This window comes from Palaemon carinicauda, chromosome 6 (assembly GCF_036898095.1).
Source record: "Palaemon carinicauda isolate YSFRI2023 chromosome 6, ASM3689809v2, whole genome shotgun sequence".
In the NCBI taxonomy this organism is placed as follows: Eukaryota; Metazoa; Arthropoda; class Malacostraca; order Decapoda; family Palaemonidae; genus Palaemon; species Palaemon carinicauda.
Window position 1 is genome coordinate 3352040 of NC_090730.1, and position 21360 is coordinate 3373399.

A 21360-nucleotide genomic window follows, 5' to 3' on the forward strand; every position below is an offset into this window, starting at 1 on the left:
CACTTTCGTACAAATGATATTAAGCAAGATATTGTTTATCATTATAGGAATAATTTGATCTCTAGATTTTTCTCACCGACTGATTTAACGCATTAGAGCAAAGATATTTCTTTAATGTAACTTATTACATTGAAATTTCATAAAAGTTGAGCTATTATTATTTATTATTAATACTAATAGCTAAGCTATAGCCATAGTAGGATAAGTAGGATGGTACAAGCCCTATAAGGTCTCCCGCAAGGCAAGTAGCCCAGTGAGTGAAGGAAATAAGGAAATAAATAGAATAGTGTGCCCGAGTGTACCCTCAAGCAAATGAACTCTAACCCAATACAGTACAAAACCGTGGTACGGAGGCTATGGCTCTACCCAAGACTTAAGAACATTGGTTGGATTTTGGAGTGTACTTATATTCGTAATTCATTTCATCGGACCCATCAGACTGGAGTTCGAGTCCCGCTCAAAATCGTTAGTTTTTTTGGTCGCTACAACCATACCATCCTTGTGAGCTAAGGATGGGGGATTTGGGTGAGCCAATAGGTCTATCTGCTGAGTCATCAGCAGCCATTGCCTGGCCCTCCTTGGCCCTAGCTTGAATGCTCATCATATGAATATATGGTGAGTGTCTAGGGCATTGTCCTGCTCGATAGGGCAATGCCACTATCCCTTGCCCCTGTGACGGCTGAGAGAAAGGTTATGACTCAAAGGCAGGATGCAATCAACTAAGTTAGTTTATTGTAGAACACTCTCCTTTATATACAAAATCTCAAAGCAACAAGAATTTTCATGTTTGAAACACGACGACACTGTTACAGAGGAGAAAAGCAGACATGATTTTCAGGTTCTTTTTAGTGCGAGGGGAGAGCGAAGATACAAGCACAAAATGAACTATGTACGATCGTGTGACACACGGTTGGTACACCCCTGCCATTCATGAGCGGCATTTAAACCTCTTGCAAGTTTCAATCAATATCTGGATATGCCACAGCCCCTGTACCATGGCTCTCCAGCCTGTAACCATGTTGATAAGATACCAAACAATCAGGTACTAAACCAAATGATTGTGCAGTATATAATACACTGTTCAATCTCTGTCAGAGAATAGCCGTAATCTAATTCATTTTTATTCCAGATATCAATTTCATCTGAACAATATATGATTAGTTAAGTGTTATCATACCAACTGATAAGGCCGACACCCAACATTTGATCATAACACATGATTACATTTTATTACTTGCACAAAATTATTATTGTTATTTGAAGTGACAAATGATTATCATTATCAAAACTGCAGGTTTTTCGTACCTTTAATAGCGTCTATGATGATTTTATAGATATTGAAAATAATTTAAAATATTAAAAAAACAGATCGCACAAACATTAAGTTGATGATACAGTATTAGGTTAAATCTATGAATTTTTGACGATATGACTAATACTAGCTAAGTTACAACCCTAGTTGGAAAAGCCAGATGCTATAAACACAAGGGCTCCAAAGGGGAAAAATAGCCCAGTGAGGAGAGGAAACAAGGAAAAATAAAATATTTTGAGAACATCGACATTAAAATAAATATCTCCTATACAAACTATAAAAATTTTAACAAAACGAGAGGAAAGAAATAAGATAGAATAGTGTGCCCGAGTGTAACCTCAAGCAAGTTTTGTTACAAAGTTGATGAATTCGTGAAAATAATCCCTCTTATATAACAAGTAGAGTGTCAGGCTATATATATATAAATATACATTTAAATACACAATTTTCCGTGTATTTATGATAATTAAAATAACCCACAATGTATGAAAAATGAAATTTATTTAGCTTTCGAAGGGACCATCTCCCTTCCTCTTCAGAAAAAAAAGGAAGGGAGATGGTCCCTTCGAAAGCTAAATAAATTTAATTTTTCATACATCGAGTTATTTTATTTACATAAATATATATTTTCGGTCACACTAAACTCTCCCTATCCCTTGAGTAGGGGGAGTGGAAGTAGTAATACCCTGGTGAGAAGGGGGAGGGGTGCACGGGCGCATGTCTAAATATTTAGCTGCCATTTTTGGCAGGTCACGTACACCAGTATGCAACAGTAAATACCGCTTGTAGTCTTTATGACGTCACGCCATGGTATTCAACCCAGTAAATTGGCGAACAGAGAAAGCAATCAAAAGAGTCGGTCGGGAACAAGAGAGGCTTTTTATATAACAGATAATAGATGAGTCATCCAGTAGGCAGTGACATAGAAAGCTATAGACCTTACGACACTAAAAAAAATATGTACAGTGTTAAATATGTTTGCCCTAATACCTTCTTCTTCCGATCAAACTTGCAACAAATGTTTTTATGTTGAAAAGGCTGACAGGAGTCTCATTTCAGTTTATATATGAAAGATCTATTTTAATGTGGTTACTGATCTTGGGAAATTTTACGATTCCTATTCGTTACTTCTCATGCATAGTATATTTTCGTACCTCACTGGGCTATTTTTCCCTGTTGAAGCCCAAGGGCATGTGGCATCTTGCGTTTCCAACTAGGGTTGTACCTTAACTAATAATAATAATAATAATAATAATAATAATAATAATAATAATAATAATAATAATAACAGACCAGTTACCTTTACTTCTAACAAAGTTTCCATGGAAGCTATACAGCATATACTGTAAATTCATTTCAGACTGTAATTCAGGTACCTGACAGTACAGAATGCGTTTCAGTCTGCAAGCTCCTTCAGAGCTTATGACTGTTCCAACTACATGATTACCAGTGCTCAGTGATGATCATATTTCCCATATATTATCTTGGTTCAAGTTGGCTTGAGAGGAACCACTTTTCTAGGTAATAATCGCAATGATCATCCAGCTCAAATTCCTAACATTTACTTAATATGGAAACTGCAGTATTTAACCCACTTACAACTCAGCGCTGAATAGTTTCCAGGGCCCCAGTGCCAGGACGTATGGCCAATATTCCTTACCATTCAATGTGTGTGGTTACGTCAATTACCACAACTAATAAACTCACTATCGAACAATGAAGGCCATTACTAAGTAATCAATGACAGCTGCAGGGGGGGGGGGAGATGGGGGGCACGTCACTAAACCAGAGGGATATCAAGGTTGTCAAATAAGAGCATTATCAGAATACCATTAGAAGTTAACGATGAAAATCAATACTAGACTCATACAAGTGGGGAAGGTTAGCTTTGTAAAACTTGGCGTATTATCATTATTTTATTTAAGAAACTAAACAACTATGATTTTAACAAAGGAAATAATAGTATATACAAAACTTTAGTATTTTAAGAACCGATTATTCATGAACCACAGCTGTTTTTGAAAAGGCTTTATAGCAAAATACTTGACGTAATAAAATCTATAATGAAAAATTTCCCATATCAGACCATAAGGCTCAAATCCGCAACCCAACTACAGTTTGCAACCAATTGCAAGTAACATTTGCATGCAATGGCAAGTATAATTCAAGGTTCAGGGCACTATACTGCAGCAATGGTAAAAAAATTTAAATAAATCCGACAAAAGAATTGATAGTTCTATCTTATCAAATGTCTTGTACAAACAGTAAATAATTGACAAAATTTCGAGCCTAATTGAAGCATGTTACATGATAAAAGTGGGATAATGCCTCATCTTCAATTGCAAACTAAATAACCTTGATATTTAAAAAAAAAAGAAAAAAAATAATGGCCATATTGTATTCCCTGTAAGATACAGGTAGTGTCAGGTGGAATTTTGAAAGAACTTCATTCTTACATGGGAGAACACTTAGTGAGGAAGCTGGTTAGGAGAGTATGTATGGATTGCGTCTGCAGAATTTTCCATAAGGGAATGAAATAATAAACTATTGTATTTCCTTTCAAAAGTAACTGCTCGGATCTTCGATATACTGTACTGTACTTAATGAAGTTTTTAACGTACTTGAGGAATGCACTCATACTTGTCATGTTTTGATCTGCCAAAGGTACCAAGTACACTGTTGAAGAATTTACTCTTTGGGTAGCCAAAGTGATAGGTCACACTTTCACAATTTTGGTAACCCAGTTTTAGTTACCAGCAAACATTGTATTTCTACCCAGTGAAGTGAAGTTAAGTCCACTAAGTTATTTTGGTATTCAAGAAAAATCAATGTTCTCTTTGCCCATAAGATGATAAATATTAAATGAAATAAAGAAAATTAAAGAATACTGTACATTAATCGAAGCGGCTCGACTAATGACGACAAACATTAAATGCGACGTGTGTCCTCGACTCATGTCGACAAACATTAAATGCGACGTGTGTCCTCGACTCATGACGACAAACATTAAATGCGACGTGTGTCCTCGACTCATGACGACAAACATTAAATGCGGCGTGTGTCCCAGCCTTGAAAGCGTGTTTTTAACTTTCTAAAATTACTGAGATTAATAAGTACAATGTATAAGTCCCAGTTCTCAGAGAAAAGTTATTCTAGTCTTTAGCTGAAGAACTCCCTACTACATACATCATCATGGCCTCCAATAATTCTCAAATGTACAGATCAGATCTTTCCTTTTACCCCTTACATGACATGGGTTATTCTTTTTTATTCTAGTCTTAATCCCTAGTGTTCCTACAGAAACCTCTAGTTAAACCACAGGCTTATTCCAATACAATTTTAATGCAATCTTATTTGGCACAGGCTCAACCTCCTAACTTTTATGAAATATGGAAACTGCAGTGTTTAACCTCCTTGAAACTCGGCACTGAACGGTTTCCATGGCCCAGTGCCAGGACATATGGGTACTGCTACGACCCTTTAGTAATGCCTACAGTGAACTTCTGTACTGTATATGAAACACACACCTATAGTCCAGTAAATCTACCATTTGACCTAGGACAAATTGCCAGAAAAAATGAAATTACTTGCAATGACTTTTAATTATCATGCTAAAAGAAATATAAAAAATGTAGAAATATATATTTGGTGGAACATGGTGAAATATGCAATTCAAGGTAGCCATTGTCGAAATATCTGTTTTTGATTATATTGCCAAAAGTAATAGAGCTAGAATTATGAAAATGGTGTCTATACCCATGTTTTCATGGTCGAAGAATCATTTGAGACTAATTTTAGGGAGCTGTCATGATTACATCATAATGAATTCAATATGGCTGCCATGGTTGGTACGCAAAAACTGAAAATCGCAATAACTTCGACAGTATCCTACCGAAGACAACAATCTTGGTGTCTATTTATAGGTTTTCATGGTAAATGAGTCTATTTATCTATAATGCAGGTGTCAGTTTGTTGAAATTGAAACCAAGGCATGCCAGTTAATTCTCCTTAAATGTAGGTTCACATGCCCAAGATATCAAGATCATCATCTGAAGTCTCGTCAGTGTTCTCCAAGTTCATGTTCTCACAGATCCCCCTGCATTCACTGCAGGCTGGTGTACAGTCAAGACCCAGTCGTCTGCACCCACAATGTTTTCCGCACCCTGTCTTGCATTTGCATCTTACCACTTCCAATAGTGATTTTGGAGCAACGTCCAAATCAGTCATAAGGGGGAACATTTTTCCTTCGATGATCTTCCACCCCCAATTTTCAGCATTCAGGCTGTTACCCTTCCACGCCTGAACTTGGTGGAAAACACGGAAACTGTGGTACTTTACTGCCCCTGAAGTTGGTGGCAATGATTTGGGGTGAATAACTTTTTTGCTAGAGCAACTAATTCTTGAAACCTGTGGTGTCTCAGTGAATCCAGATTGCCATCTGGTTTTGCCTTGTACACACAAAGCATAGCTTTCTCCCCTGCCTGAATTATTTCATCCTCGCTGGAATCATAGTTGCCAAACACCTTAGCAAGGTCACAAAAGTATTCACTGTCCTGTGCCAACTTCAGTGCCACACCCTTTCCATAACCAAAGACACGTGAAGTTGTATCACAGCCAAGGAACGCATGGACAAAAAGAATGCTATTGCAAAGATCATCTCCAAGTTTCTGACATACATGTCCAATGTTCAGAAGTTGCTCCTTTTTTCCCTTTTTAGGCTCCAGTCTCCAGAACATATTATACTTCACATTCTTAGTATGATAACATAGAAGGACAAGAAGATCTGTATCATCTCCAACGAGAATAACATTACACTGCGACACAACCTTTATTACGGTCTGGACAATAAGTAGATCAGCATCATCTTTTGCGTGGTGAACTTCACAACCAGCAGCTTCAAGGGAATCACCAAGCAAATTAATGAAACGTTGCTTGTTTTCATCATTTGATAGGAATTCCTCTTTTTTGATCTTGAGCGACATCTGAGTTTGAAAATTGACTGCTCTTCCTTGGCGCGTTCCTAGGCGTCTTTGATGGGTACTATCTTTCGTTGATGGCCCACTGGTGTAACCATCAAAAACGATGACTGCCTTTCCATAACGTTTCTTCACATATGACGTGTACCTTTGAAGGATCGACTTATAGGTGTCTCCAATTTGCCATGGAATCCTGTGAAGTAGGGCACCACCATCGAGTACATATTGGCAATTGGAAGGTTTGTCCGGACGATCATCCTGTGGGATCAAATCCCAAATAGCTTTTGCAAGGGCTGGTTTGTTGGCTTTAAGCTGAACGTGCCTGGTCTCAAACAGAGCTGGTGGATAAGAGCATAGTTCATACTGAAAGGCATCCAGCAGATCTGTAGCCTGTGTTCCGGCGATCACCAGTCTCTGAAACAGTAGCTGGGGATCGATGTTCACTTTCTCCCCATCAATTTTGATAGTTGACTTTGATTCTGGTGTTATAACCTGATTTCGTTTCCGAAATACATATTGATTAACAATATTTCCTGTCATATCCTCAAGAATTTTCTGTCCAACTTCCTTGGCTAACTCTACATTAACGTCCTCTCTAGTAGCTACCCCTGTCACAATATTTTGCAATGACATACTTTCTTCAAATGGATTCCTTTCTGCCAGTATTGAAACGAGTTTGTCGGTATCGGCTATGTCCTTTGCCTGACGTGCCTTTGACAGATCTTTATGCTGCTCACTTGTTGCATACTTAACTGAAGTCAGTTGCTGCATGGCATCATTGACCTCTGCGCAAATAGGTCTGGACAGACACCATACCAGTCGCTGTGTTTCTGTCATACCCCGTCCTCTCGTCAAACCACCCGTTGTTTTAAGGCTTCTCGTGAGAACTTGTTCTATAACCAAATCTGGGGACAGTCCTGCCCAATAACGATCCGACCTTCACACGACGTGCAAACCGTCCATGAAGTTGGAGTAGATATCTGGATTGGAATCCTCCAGCTTCCACATTTTCTGCAGATATAGGTACACCGACTTTGTGTACAAGTTATGTCCAGAGGCAGCAAAATAAGGCAACATATTTTGCAAGGTTGCAAGATGCAACTTCCAGTCACCTGTTCGTTCGGACCTCAGGAAGTTCCGAACAATGTCAATCAATTTCATATACATAACCCACAGTTTCCCTGTTTTATGTTCTACTGCATTTAGTGCATTCAGTAATCTTTCCTTGACAGAATGGAATGCTGGTGATGAACTTATCTCAGATGGTACCATTTGTCCTTCTAGAAGTTCATCAACTAAAATTCCAAGTTCCTGAATTTCAGTTGGGAGAGGGATTTCCGCACCATTAAGAACTGAAACCGATAAAGGATCTATATCCTCAAAGGTGTTATCATCCTGAAACTCCATGACCGTTGAGCTATCCTCATCGTCGTGATCTTCTGTAGCAGAGGTGCCATTTAGCTGAAGGCCGAATGTTTTTGCAATCAAAGCTGTGTTCAAAGCAGTGTCAAGCAACAGGTGACCACGTACAGCCCTTGCAACAGCCTTTCCACTCATAATGTGTGTAACGGTATTGGAAGCAAAGATCATTTCCAGCAATTCTTGGAGTCCAGTTCCGGCCATCAAGTGTCCTATGCTCCCGAGAAAACTCATTAAAGTGTGAAAACCTCCATCTGTCCTGGTTTTTAATCATCATTTTGTGGAGAGTCCTCATAACTACTACATGTGAAAGCTCAATAATCATTCACATAGACACCAAGTTTGCTGTCTTTGGTGGGATTCTGTAAAAGTTACTGCGATTTTCAGTTTTTTCGTGCTTACCACGGCAACCATATTGAATTCATTATGATGTAATCATCACAAATCCCTAAGATTGGTCTCATATGATTCCTTGACCATGAAAACATGGGTATGGATATCATTTTCATAAGTCTAGCTCTATTACTTTTGTCAGTATAGGCAAAAACAGAAATTTTAGTAATGGCTACCTTAATTTGCATATTTTACCATGTTCCACCAAATATATTTTTCTACATTTTTGATATATCATGTGGCAGGTCTAACTTAAACATATGAAAGTGGTTTCGTTTTTCTGGCAATTTGTCCTGGGTCACCCCCTATTTTGGGCTAGATTTACTGGACTACTACTCAAGTTTTGACAAGGGCTTCCTGAATTGCACTATGAAAAACAGCAAGGAAATCTAATACAAATTATATGAACTTAAAAGACCAAAATTAAGGATTTTTGTATACTTTTTTATTGTAAGATCATCCCAGTAACCCAGGTCCTTCTGAAAGCCAAACTGTAAGCTAGAGAAAAAGTAATTTCTTCCAGTATATGGACTTATTAGTTTTACTAACATATCCAAAAACATTACTATGGGAATTATAAAGTTTTGGGAGTTTACTTTTTGATAAAACCTGCTTATTTTCACAGTTGATGTTTCATGCTAGAAGTAACAAGATTAATTATTCTTTCTAGTATCCTCTGGCTTTATTACGTCCATCGAATTGTCACTGTAATTTGTCAAATGTCTTTTTAGTGATCCATAAATTTAATTCCTCCACATCATACATCTTTCTTGCCCTTGCAACCAGCTTTTAGTGCTAACTTCCTCTCTTCCAAGTCTGCCCCCTGCATAATAACTTTCAAAGATTCGACATGATTGTTCAATAAATCAAAAATGTTTTGAATAAGTGTGCAAGAAAGAACAAAAATGAATTAACTTCTTTTAAGTCTTTTATATTGTAGAAATAGCTATAAGAATTCTTGATACATATGAAAGCTAGCTCACTTGTGTTAGCAAGACCAGCTGACTGAAAATAATAGAGAGTAGTAAGGGGAGTTGGGGGTTATGGGCCAGATGCCTGAAGCATCTTGCTCTCAGACAGGGGACATACTCTACGGTATATACCTGTATCTCCTTCCTTGCCTGACCTCTGCCCGAGATAGAAGGATCATTTCATCAATCGTCATTTGTAAATGTTGATAAAATTGTCATGAATGCAGTGTGGGGCCATGTATTGAGGATGAATGGTGGGGAGGGAGTGAGGCAAACTTGGGAGGAACCTGTCAGAGGGGGGAAAATCAAGAGGGAGACAGAGAATTACATGACAAGATAAGGTGAAGGATGATCTAGAGAGAAGAGCTTTGGTGGAAGAGGATGCCCCTTGATAGAAGGCATTGGAGAGGGCGCATCAAGTAACTGATCCCTTAATGTAAGAATAACGGTGGGAAAGAGGAAGACTCGACCAATATACTGTAACTCCCTTGCGATGTCACATCTCGTACTTGAATACACTACTCTATATCTAAGGATTTGAAAGCTGAACCCTTGTATGCTGTGTTGGATTACTCCTGTCATTACAAAAAAATCTATTTGGATAAACTATTCCATACTGTAATGATGATGATCACTGGAATTTGGGCCATATTACATGAAGTTATTTGTACTGTACTGCAAAGAACAGGCATTTCTAGAGATAAATCCATCTTTCAAGTCAAACAAGTTAAGGCTGGTAATAAATATAAGTGGGTAATTTGTACACTTAAATTTCTACACGATGAGATCACATGTTTAGATAAAATTCCTATTAATTATCATGTGTTAATTCAGATGAATCATCATCTATGAACGTGCTTTTTTTCTCATTTTTGTATGGGATAAACACGGTTGCCTTCTTTTGAATTTCGATACTTTGCCTTGGCTCTGGGGTAGGCCATAGTCCCGATCGGCTGCCCTGCATGACATCACTTTAGACCCCAGTAGCTTATGTTCATATATTGTACCAGTCACCAGCGTACTTCCTCCCAGCAGCGAGGAGTCTTGGTGTGGTTAGGTAGACAGTTTGAGAAGTGTAAAGTGTCTATTATGATTTTAGAACGTGTTGGAGTGGCTTTGCTTGTGTGTGTATTAGATGAATGAACTTCAAATATAGTAAAAATCAAATAAACATAAGGCCCAGTGTTGGGACTGAGGAGGATATTAAGCACTGAAGTGCAAGAACAAAACTCCTACAGCTACACTATGAAAACAGGAACCAGAGACAAGAGAAAAATGCAAAGCAGCAATCACCCTTAAGTAATTCCTACAGTGAACTATATGAAATACACACAATGGGTGAATGAAAAAGCAATCTTAAAATGTTTTGAAATGAAGGAACGCAAAAAGTGCAGTCAGTAAAAGGGGCATGCAAATTTTGTGGGCAGTCAGTAAAAGGGGCATGCAACTTTTGTGTGCAGTGTACTGTACAAGTAAAAACACTGTGAAACCAACCAAAGTTGTGCTCAAGACTAATACTTAAATGTAGTTGAGTTTTTTCATTGAAAAAAGAGGATTATGTTATGTTGAGGGGAAAATACCGGTATACAAGGACAACTAATATACAAGAACAAAATTTCAAGAGGGAATAAGAGAACAATGGTATGATGGCAGGCCAGGTCTTGGAGGAGCTAGAAGAATTTATTGTTTACTGGACTGAGATGCTAGCATTAAGAGACAGAAAAAAAGTATCCACAACTTAGAAATTCCTGGATTTCTGGTGAATAAGATGACTCAATTTGTAAATGGACTCGCATGTGTATAATGAATATTCAAGACCAGTGCTTTTGTCAGCTACAAACATATTGGCACTTTCATAGGAATGACGATTTGTAAAACCTGTAACTTTTGCATGTTAACATTTACGGATGGAGCCCGCTCAGAAGATTGTACTGTACAACAAAAGTTGAACAATGGGAAAGTTCAATTCATGAAGAAAGGGCATACAGTACATGGAGATATGGACATCATTCAGACCACATAACTTTTTCTATGTAAACCAGACATATATGTAAACAAAACAAATCCCTATCCTGCCACTTGCTATAGAACAAGTTTAAGATTTTTTTAGTAAAAAGTTTGCAAAGGACTCTATAACTAGCAAATATTTCAGTGAGATTGTCAAAGCACAGATTAGAGATCGTTTGCATTAAAAGAAAGTGCAAAGAAAAAGTACCACAAAACAGATGAGGTTAAAATAATAAAACTTGAAAAGGACAGAAGATTCTTATTTAATGAATCTTGCTATACTGTATAAGCTATAACTAAGAACAATACATTATTTCAATAAAGATTTATTAAAACTCATAGAAATATAAATCTTTTATTAATACCCGCATAGACTACACATACTTCATGGAAACTTTTGCTTAAAAAATACAATTGTTTTGTACTAGGACATTATCAACCAAAAAGATTACTCTGTTTGAAAGCCAGACTCAATAGTACTGGAAGCACATTTAACATTCTGGCAATAAAAAATCTGAAAATAGCTTTTCCGAACAATATACTGTACAGCAATGTACACATCACAATAATTTTTTAGTCACTAAATGTGCATCATCTTGCTACTCTTTATAGACATGGTTATACAAACAAGTTTCTTATTAAATTTCCCCATCTGAAGATGAAAAGAAAATCATAAGAAAATTGCTACCCATATTGGTTAAGACAGCATCTACAAATATAAAGATTATATCTGTACAATGATACACAAGTTCCTGATTTCTCCTAAAAGTATTTTGTTACGAATACTGCACTTTAAAAACAGTGCATCGAGTCATTTAGTAACATACCAAAATAAGCCACTAAAGACTACATAAATGAAGTACACTGTACATTCATTAACTGAAAACTAAGCTCTTTAAACTAAAAGATAAAAGAGAGTCTTCTACCACACAAAAAACCTATACTACGTTAAATGAAGACATCAGAGCTGCCGTATGTGCAAGAATGCTATACCATCACTATCACTCTCCCTTGTACTGTGGCTTCCTCTTTTCCCTAAAGGCAGTTAATCCTTCAATTCTGTCCTTCGTTGGAATCACCTGGGCATAACAGGCTTCCTCAATGCTCAATCCAGTAGTTAAATCAACCTCCATTCCCCGAGTAATCGCTGTCTTAGCCATTTTAACACCGACCGGGCCATTGGGAATTATTTTCTTTGCGAGCTCTACTGCTTTGAGATACGCTGCATCTCCATTTTCATTCTGAGGGGCAACAGCATTGACCAGACCAATTTCCTCTGCTTCCTTTCCATTGAGAACCGCAGCCGTGTATATGAGTTCCTTGGCTTTCGCAGTCCCGACAATTCTAGGCAGACGCTGAGTGCCGCCAGCGCCAGGAATGATTGCTAGCTTTGTTTCAACAAGTCCCATTTTAGCATTGTCAGCAGCCACGCGAAGATCACACGCCAAGGCCATTTCCAAACCACCCCCAAGAGCTGCACCATCGAGGGCCACTATCACGGGCATTGGTAAATTCTCTAAATCACCGATACAAGCACGAGCTTTTGACACAAAGGGTCCAACTTCTTCTGGCTTCATCGTTGCTCTCTCTTTCAAGTCGGCTCCAGCACAAAACACACCTGGAACTAATGAACGTAACAATACCACACGGACACTCCTGTCGTGTCGAACACTTGAAATGGCAGCCTCAAATTCTTTCAATAGATTTTTACTTATTGCATTTTTTGCAGCTGGACGACTAAAGCCAAATACAGTGATTCCTTCGCAGTCACCCTCTAACCTCTGAATAATTACATCAGTGTTACTTGAAGAATACAAACGAGATTTTGTTGCTGTAGCCAACCACGCGCCTCGGAGCAATCGGACGCTAGCATGGCGCATCATTTTGCGTTATGTTGTTAACCTGCAAATCATAACATATCTGTAACCTTGTTTTTATCCATATTTCCACAAGTTTTAATCTTAGATCATAAAAACAATAAAATCGTATTTCAACTTTAATCGATATGTAAAGGTCCCTAATTATCACTGTACAAAACAACCTATCTTAAATTGCTATGAGCATGACAGTAGTTTTGAAACCATTATCAGGTGAGGAGAAAAAATATACTAAATTTCCTATACAGTAGTACGAAGTTATTCGACAAAAAAAGTAAACCATCTAGAATTTCTTTACAAAACTAACTTAAACAGTACACAATAGATAAGAAATATAATCTTATTAATAAGAGTCCTATCAAACATCACTTTAGTGAAAAAAAGCTATCCCCCTAAGAACAACTAGCTCTCCACAGGAGCAGCTATCTCTTGAGCAAGCTATACCTCCCAATTCATTACTTTCCAAGCACTGTTTCGCAGCGTCTTTCAGCGATATTCTGGTTACCAAAACACGACTTCCCCTGGACAGCATGAATACTGAACTATTGTACAACAAACACAAGGCAACATCGAAGATATTTTTGCTTATTCCAAGAACATCGGCAATTTATCTTTAAAACAGAAACTAATACTTGATGAAAGAATATTGTAAACTTTCAATTCAAATGATTCAAATAGTTCTGTTACTATACACAAAATATATTCCAAACATTTACCCAGTCTGCAGAAAAACACTTGGACTGTGTGTTTCTGCAGACTGGGTAAATGTTTGGAATATATTCTGTGTACAGTAACAGAACTATTTGAATCATTTGAATTGAAAGTTTACAATATTCTTTCATCAAGTATTAGTTTCTGTTTTAAACATAAATTTCCGATGTTCCTGGAATAAGCAAAAATATCTTCGATGTTGCCTTGTGTTTGTTGTACAGTAATTCCGTTTTTATGCTGTCCACGGGAGGTCATGTTTTGGTAACCAGAATATCACTGAGAGATGCCGGGAAACGGTACTTGGAAATTAACGAATTGGGAAGTACAGTATAGAATGTACAGTACCTTTTTAGATACAAATGCTTCCTTCTACCTTTCCACTTGCAAGTACATTAGTGGCTTCATATCAGATATCTGTGTAAATAAACCAGTTAATCCAAGCCAGCATTTCTGTCAAAACCATAACCAGCAAACTGGCAACTCCAGAGTAACCGTAGATACCAGACACTGCCAACTCTCCCAATGTAATTATTGCGGTTGCCTTTGTCCGCCTGCCTCCATTCACAACACAACCCAGAGGCCTAGTTCTTTAGGGCAAAACCTATTTTCAGGTCAAAGAAGATAACGCTGTCATGAAAAGCCGACAGTGCCCTTGAATTCCTACTTGATGACATCTTCAGATAAATAACAGAATGGCTAGCCGAACCAGACACCACCATTGCATATGAAATTCTGAAGGCCCAAATAATCTCATCCTTCAGTATGCCCCCAGCTCTCAGAGCCAGAAAATTTCTGGACAAAGTAATAATGGAATAGGAGATCAACAGCCCTTGCATGTCTACTCAACGACTAGTAAACAATACCTGGCACTGACGTCCAACAAGAGACTATGAAGGACTTGGCGAGCGTAGTTCTCCTGATGAAATTACAATATAAGACACTTGCGGTAATTCCCAACACATCCACTATGCTCTTCATGGATTTCCTACAAATGGTAGATGAGGTTCACCTGGCCTCAACATTGGCAGAAGCCAGTTAATCAACTCTACTACAGTACTGTATTTCATCTCTCCAATAGGTCCCTTACACAGACCACGGATGTAAGTAGCACGGCCATGGGTGCAGTACTCGAGCAGTATAAAAAACGATGGCTGCCGATCGCTAGCACTTTTCAGCAAGAAGTTCTCTCCAAAAGAACAGAATACTGTACACCAACTTCAACAGAGAACCGCTGGCAGACCATCATGCCAATTGCCCTTTCAGACACATGCTCGAGGAACAGAAATTTGTGCTGCAAAATAAATAACACACCTTGATTCATGCCTTCACAAAAATAAGCAGATTGCTGGTCAGCGCACCAATAGCGACAATTATCAGCGATCGTCGAGTACTTCCGCAGCATCAGGTATCTCAAGGGTTCTTCCAACAACGTCACAAATTCCCTTTCTAGAAACAGCATTAAAATCAACCAAATCGTGATATTATACCCGGAGATAGCAAAAAAACAGAAGGACGACAACCAGCAGAAAAGTCCCGCCCTTTCATGGAGGAATTTCTCCATATATGACGAAGAGACAACCATTGCCTTGAGACGAGTACTGGACATCCTTGCCCCTATCTTCCATTAGTTTTGAGCCAGAAGGCTTTAAACCTCTTCCCTAATTTATCACACCCTTATGTCGCTATACAACCCACATCCTAACTGAGCAAAACATGTAGAGGACAATAAAGACAGATATCAAGAAATGAGTTTACGAATGTCTTCCCTGTCAACCATCAAAGACCACAAGGCACCCACAATCCAGGATAGGGGTTTCAAGACAACTGATCACTACCTCGCTCATATTCACTTCAATATTGTGGAATCTTTTACCCCCTTTGAGGAATATACATACCTTTTCCCCATCATTGACAAGAATACCAGATGGCCCAAAGCAAACCCTGTCAAACAGCAGACAGCAGAAAGCTGGGCTCTAATCAATTGTGTCAGCAAACAGTGATTTTCCCAATGCATAAAATGTGATAGGGAGGCTTATTTCACATCAACCCTACGAAATTACTTCCCTGCCAAACTCGGATCAAAATTAAACCATTCAACGGTGTACAATCAAAAAGTCAACGGCATGGTCAAGCATTTCCAACGCTCCATCAAAGCAGCACTCACTGCCAAATGTCAGTATGGAAGGTGGAGAAAGGATTTACCATGGATCGTATTAGGACTAAGAACAGCCCCACATACAGACCTCAACACTTTGCCAGCAGAGACAATCTTGGCACAATAGCTACCGATACTCGTAGACATATTTAGGGATCCAAATTAACCCCTCCAATTTTTTTCATAACATTGATAAGATATTTCTGTATACAGTACCTTTACAAATGAAACTTGTACGAAGGTAAAAATGGAGTTTGAAACAATACAGTATATGTATTGTACAAGATATTATTAAAATTCTACAATGCACAAATAAAAGAGGAAGACTTTACATTTAGGCTGGACGTTGATGGCAACAAAAAATATAATAGGAGTGGATTGGATTATAAAATTTAAGCCAGAGGTAAGACACTGGGACAGAAAATATCAGCAGAGCAAGAAATATTAATTCCTGAATTAAAAATGGTGGTCAATTTGGTGGGGAACAGAAAAAAGTACTGCAGCAAAGTAATATGGGGACATTTATTTCTGTTTATACTAGGGGGTGAATGTATTTCATAGGGGCGGGCGTAAACTTTCTTAATTCTTGTCAAATTGATTTGATTTATATTAAAGTTGTTGTTTATCTTGGTCTGAAATATGATAGGCCTAATATGAAGCTATTATTATTATTATTATTATAACTAGCCAAGCTACAACCCTAGTTGGAAAAGCAAGATGCTATAAGCCCGAGGGCTCCAATAGGAAAAAATAGCCCAGTGAGGAAAGGAAATAAGGAAATAAATAAATGATGAGAATAAATTAACAATAAATCATTCTAAAAACAGTAACAGCGGCAAAACAGATATGTCCTATATAAACTATTAACAAAGTCAAAAACAGATATGTCATATATAAACTATAGAAAGACTCATGTCAGCCTGGTCAACATAAAAACATTTGCTCCAACTTTGAACTTTTGAAGTTCTATTGATTCAACTACCAGATTAGGAAGATCATTCTACAACTTTGTAATAGCTGGAATAAATCTTCTAGAATACTGTGTAGTATTATGCCTCATGATGGAGAAGGCCTGGCTCTTAGAATTAACTGCCTGCCTAGTATTACGAACAGGATAGAATTGTCCAGGGAGATCTGAATGTGAAGTTTTATGATTTAAGAAATGCGATTTAGTGTTACGTTCCAGGAGTGACGCTGGTTGGGAAGCAAACACAGGGTTGAGATTAAGTCTTAGGGTAAGCTAAGGATATGGCATTCTAAGGGGGAGGGTCGCACGGGGCCAGAGCTTCCAAGGTAGGTAAGTAGGTAAGAATAAGACTCCTAGGTTAGGTTAGTTGGGGAACCTTAGGTTCTGTAGTTCTTGTGTTTGTTTTCCCTTTAAAAAGGAGTTTTTCAATCATAAATTTTGAAATTTTACACAAGGTCTGTCTCGACAAACTAAAATGGCTCCCTATCAAAATATAACTTCACCGAATATGAGAATCACGTTTTCTTTTAGCTGCTTATCTCACAATATACTTTTCTTCCGACAATGTTTTTACAGGTGAGGTATTTACCACTGAAATGATTTACTTCCCAATGTATAAAGAATAAATGAATTTACTGCTTTACAGATAAAAGCTTTATAATCATTATGTTAGCCATATCATTTGTTACCCATAAGGCAGTCACTGTTAAACTGAATATATCAGGCAGTAAAAACAGTTTAGAACTGAATGTGAATTCATAAGTTTAAATTGGTATTGGCTGATAAGTCATCATTACAAAAAAAAAAAAAAAAAAAAAAAAAAACAACGCTAAGCTAAGCTACAACCCTGGATAGACAAGCGGGATGCTATAAGCCCAAGGGCTCCAACATAAAAAATAACCCAGCGAGGAAAGGAAACAAGGAAATAAATAAACTAAAAGAGATGTAATGAACAAATAAAATAAAATATTCTAAAAACAGTAACAACATTAAATTAGATCACACAAACCATAAAAACATAAAAAAAAAATTGAGGAAGAGAAATAAGATAGAATAGTGTGCCCAAGTGCACCCTCAAGCAAGAGAACTACAAACAGTTATCAATTTTTTAAAGTTCCTGAGGTTATGCAATACTTTGAAACCAATAAGAATGGACTTTACAGACAGCAATTCTTTTCTGGGTGAAAATAAAAGTTATTTATCAATTGCCCCTTGCGTTTCCTAATGAAAATATACAAAATGATTATCATTAATTATACCATTTACAATTCTGAATTCAAAGTGGTAAGGAATTGAAGTATCTTAATCCCAATTTCGAAAGTGCTTTGGTCAAGCATAGCATACAGTAAATATCAGTTTGTACATAAGTGATGCATCTATCACAAAAAGGTCTGTGCACACTTCCATACACCAGTCTATAAAAATATAAAACTTATTAAAACATTACTTGGAAGAAGCTTAAGCGTAAACTTTTATACTGGACTGGGTCTAGGTTGGGTTCCTCAAATGAATGGATCTTATTGCACAGCCTATTAACCCTTTTACCCCCGGGGTATTTGGAAATTTCAAACCCTTAACCCCCAAGGGGTTATTTTTTTCCCAGCACATTTTGCAGTATATTTTTTTTAAATTGCTCTAACAGCCTTAATTTTTGTCATAGAGAGGTCAGGTTGGTCTCATTCTCTTGGAAAATGCCTGAATTTTCTCAAAAAATTATCAAAAAATATGAAAAACAAATTTTTATAGCATTTTTTTGCAAGGACGTACCGGTATGTCCATGGGGGTAAAGGGATGGCTTTTGTGAAATGTACCAGTACGTCCTTTGGGGGTAAAAGAGTTAAGTTATTTAACATAGCCGAGATTTATAGATATTCTGATTAAATACCAAAGACATCAGTGATCCATTGTAAATGTCAATGACTGCTTCTGTACCATGGTCTTTCACTGTCTTAGAATACAGTTCTCTTGCTTGAGGGGACATTCGGGCACACTATTTTATCTTATTTCTCTTCCTCTTGTTTTTTAGTTTTAATAGTTTATGTATGAAATATTAATTCTAATGCTAATACTGTTCTTAGAATATTTTATTCTAATTGTTAATTACTTTTCTTGTAGTTCCTTATTTCCTTTCCTCACTGGGTTATTTTCCTTGTTGGAGCCCTTGGGCTTATAGCATTCTGCTTTTCCAACTAGGGTTGTAGCTTAGCAAGTAATAATAATATCAATAATAATAATAATCTGGCTAATAAATAAGGCCAAGGGTACCTAGCCTATACCACAGATGAAAATTAATTTGGGGCGTGTATGTAGTCGGTTGGGATAGACCTAAAACTTTCTTAAATAATACTTGTCCAGTCGATTTTGTCTTTGGAGAAAATATTGTTTATCTTGATTCCTCACTTAAGAGGTTAAATACTGCAATGTTATTGTTTAGCAACTACTTTCCTCTTGGTAAGAGTAGAAGAGTCCCTTTAAAGTAAGCAGCTCTTCTAGAAGGACACTCCAAAATCAAAATCACTCCAGTCTTGGGTAGCGCCATGCTCTTCCACTGTCTTAGGGTAGAGTTCTCTTGCTTGAGGGTGCACTCAGGCACACTATTCTTATTTATCTTCCTGTTGTTTTTAGATTTCTTTCACCCTTTGCGTCCATAGGTGTAGGAGGAGATGATGATGATGTTTTTAGGAGTTTTTATAGTTTATACTGTCATGAAAGATCTATTTTAATGTTAATTTATTACATCTCTTGTAAATTATTTATTTCCTTTCACTAATAGGCTATTTTTCCCTGTCAGAGCCCTTGGGTTTATAGCATCCTGCTTTTCCAACTACGTTTGTAGCTTAGCTAATTATAATAATAATAATAATAATAATAATATTTTATAAGTTCCACCCAGTCACTAGCAAGAATTGTCACCACATAAGACCCTAACTAAAACCAAGACGCTATTGGCTTACTCGTGGGGTGGGTGGTTTGCCGCACGTCTTTATAATACTTACATAAGTATTTCAGAGAAATACATAGGTAAAAGTTACTTGAAATAACTATGTTAAGGCATACCTGTATCCGGCGGCAAAGTAAAACATGGGAGATAACTTAGCCTACAGGTTTCTTTACAATAGGGACCATAGATATGTTGTTGCCTTTAATCATGCAGTTTTTTGCCCTCAAGGTTTTGTTATAGTTATAGTCTGGACATTTGCAAATAAAAACTTATTTTCCTACAGGAAAACTACCATTTTCTCCTTAAATTGCATTTATTTTAGGACTAATAATGTTAGATATACACTATACCCTGATATATCGGCGAATAATTGGGGCTACACAGTTAGGAACCGGAGTTTGGGGTGGGGGGGAATATAAATAGTAAAATGAACCTTTTCTTCTCCATTCATTTTTTTCTCGGACGCATAAAGCTACGCTGTGTAATACCTACTACTGGCATAGTAAAGTTTTAAACACTTCAGAATAGACAAAACTAAGTGGTAATTCCTCAATTGGGAGCAATTGAAAGCCTACCTGACTGACCACCACAAAGGTCAATACGTTTCGTACAATGACCTAAAACCCTAATTTCTGTATAAATATTGTTTCCCTGGACCATCATACCTTAATTAAAATACAAAATACCAAGATGTGAATGACGTTAGACCGGCGGTACTCTATCACGACAAGCAATCAGCTGTTCAATAGTAAACTAATGCCATCTAGGTACCAGACATGCAAATAAACATGCAGACGATACCAAGGGCGGGAAATACCGTAGGAAAGGGCATCCAAATAAACCTTAATTTTCGCAACACTCACCTAGATCTAAAGCTTCCCTGACACAGCACAGGCCCGTGTTGCCACTTGCACCAAAAACGACGATCTTCTTAATTTGCACCATGTTGCAAGAACCGTGACACAGCGCACAAGTAAATTGAATGAATGGAAAGTGCAGCCGATTCCGTAACTGGGCTGAATATGAATACTGCGTTTGAAAGTAAATGAAATTATATAAATGTTTATATAAAATACATTTATCTTATTTTATTAGTACCTAAATATATAATTCTCTTTTATTTAGTACAAATGAAATTCCCAATATCAAAATTAAAATATCTTATGTGCAAGCTTAATTTTTATTCAAGTATTTGATTCCATTATCATATCAATTAATTTAATGCATAATACTATTTTTATATATTTTAAGTTTCTATTATATAGTAAAAAAGATTTTTTTATTATGTTTTGATCCAAGAAAGAAAAATTATATTCGTTTGTGAATGTTCACATCTCCGATCATTCCGTTCCAAATCCCTATGTCCACGAAAGGAAGAATTGCCACAATCACATATCTTTGTAATTGATGTTTAAATTAATTTAGTATTTACTTCACTTATTTCAAAGGTTGTTTTCCTAGTCCTATCACACAAGGGAACTCTGTGGCCTACAAGATATGCTTGTCGTATATAATCTTGTGTATTAAGAGTATCACATAGCATATTCCGTGATAATTTTCAAATCCACTTCATTAAAACACTTAAAACAATAAAGTCTTAATATCTTCAGTCTTTCGTATGTTAATAGAAA

At 37.1% G+C, this 21360-nt stretch overlaps 1 protein-coding gene across 3 annotated transcripts in view; it reads right to left on the bottom strand.

Moving 5' to 3' along the window:
- LOC137642373 (methylglutaconyl-CoA hydratase, mitochondrial) overlaps positions 1-20753 on the bottom strand; it is an 83023-nt gene extending 62270 nt beyond the window's left edge. Inside the window, exons 1-2 of one of the 3 annotated variants that reach the window (XM_068374872.1) lie at positions 20593-20729; positions 11421-12980 (exon numbers count right to left, since the gene is read on the bottom strand). In XM_068374872.1, the coding sequence (XP_068230973.1) occupies positions 12080-12961 (882 nt within the window). In that variant the 5' untranslated portion in view covers positions 12962-12980; positions 20593-20729 and the 3' untranslated portion in view covers positions 11421-12079. Of the gene's footprint in view, positions 1-11420; positions 12981-20394; positions 20547-20592 lie in introns of those variants that run through there. The other 2 variants (XM_068374870.1, XM_068374873.1) reach the window with 2 other exon arrangements.
- Positions 20754-21360: the final 607 nt, after the last annotated feature.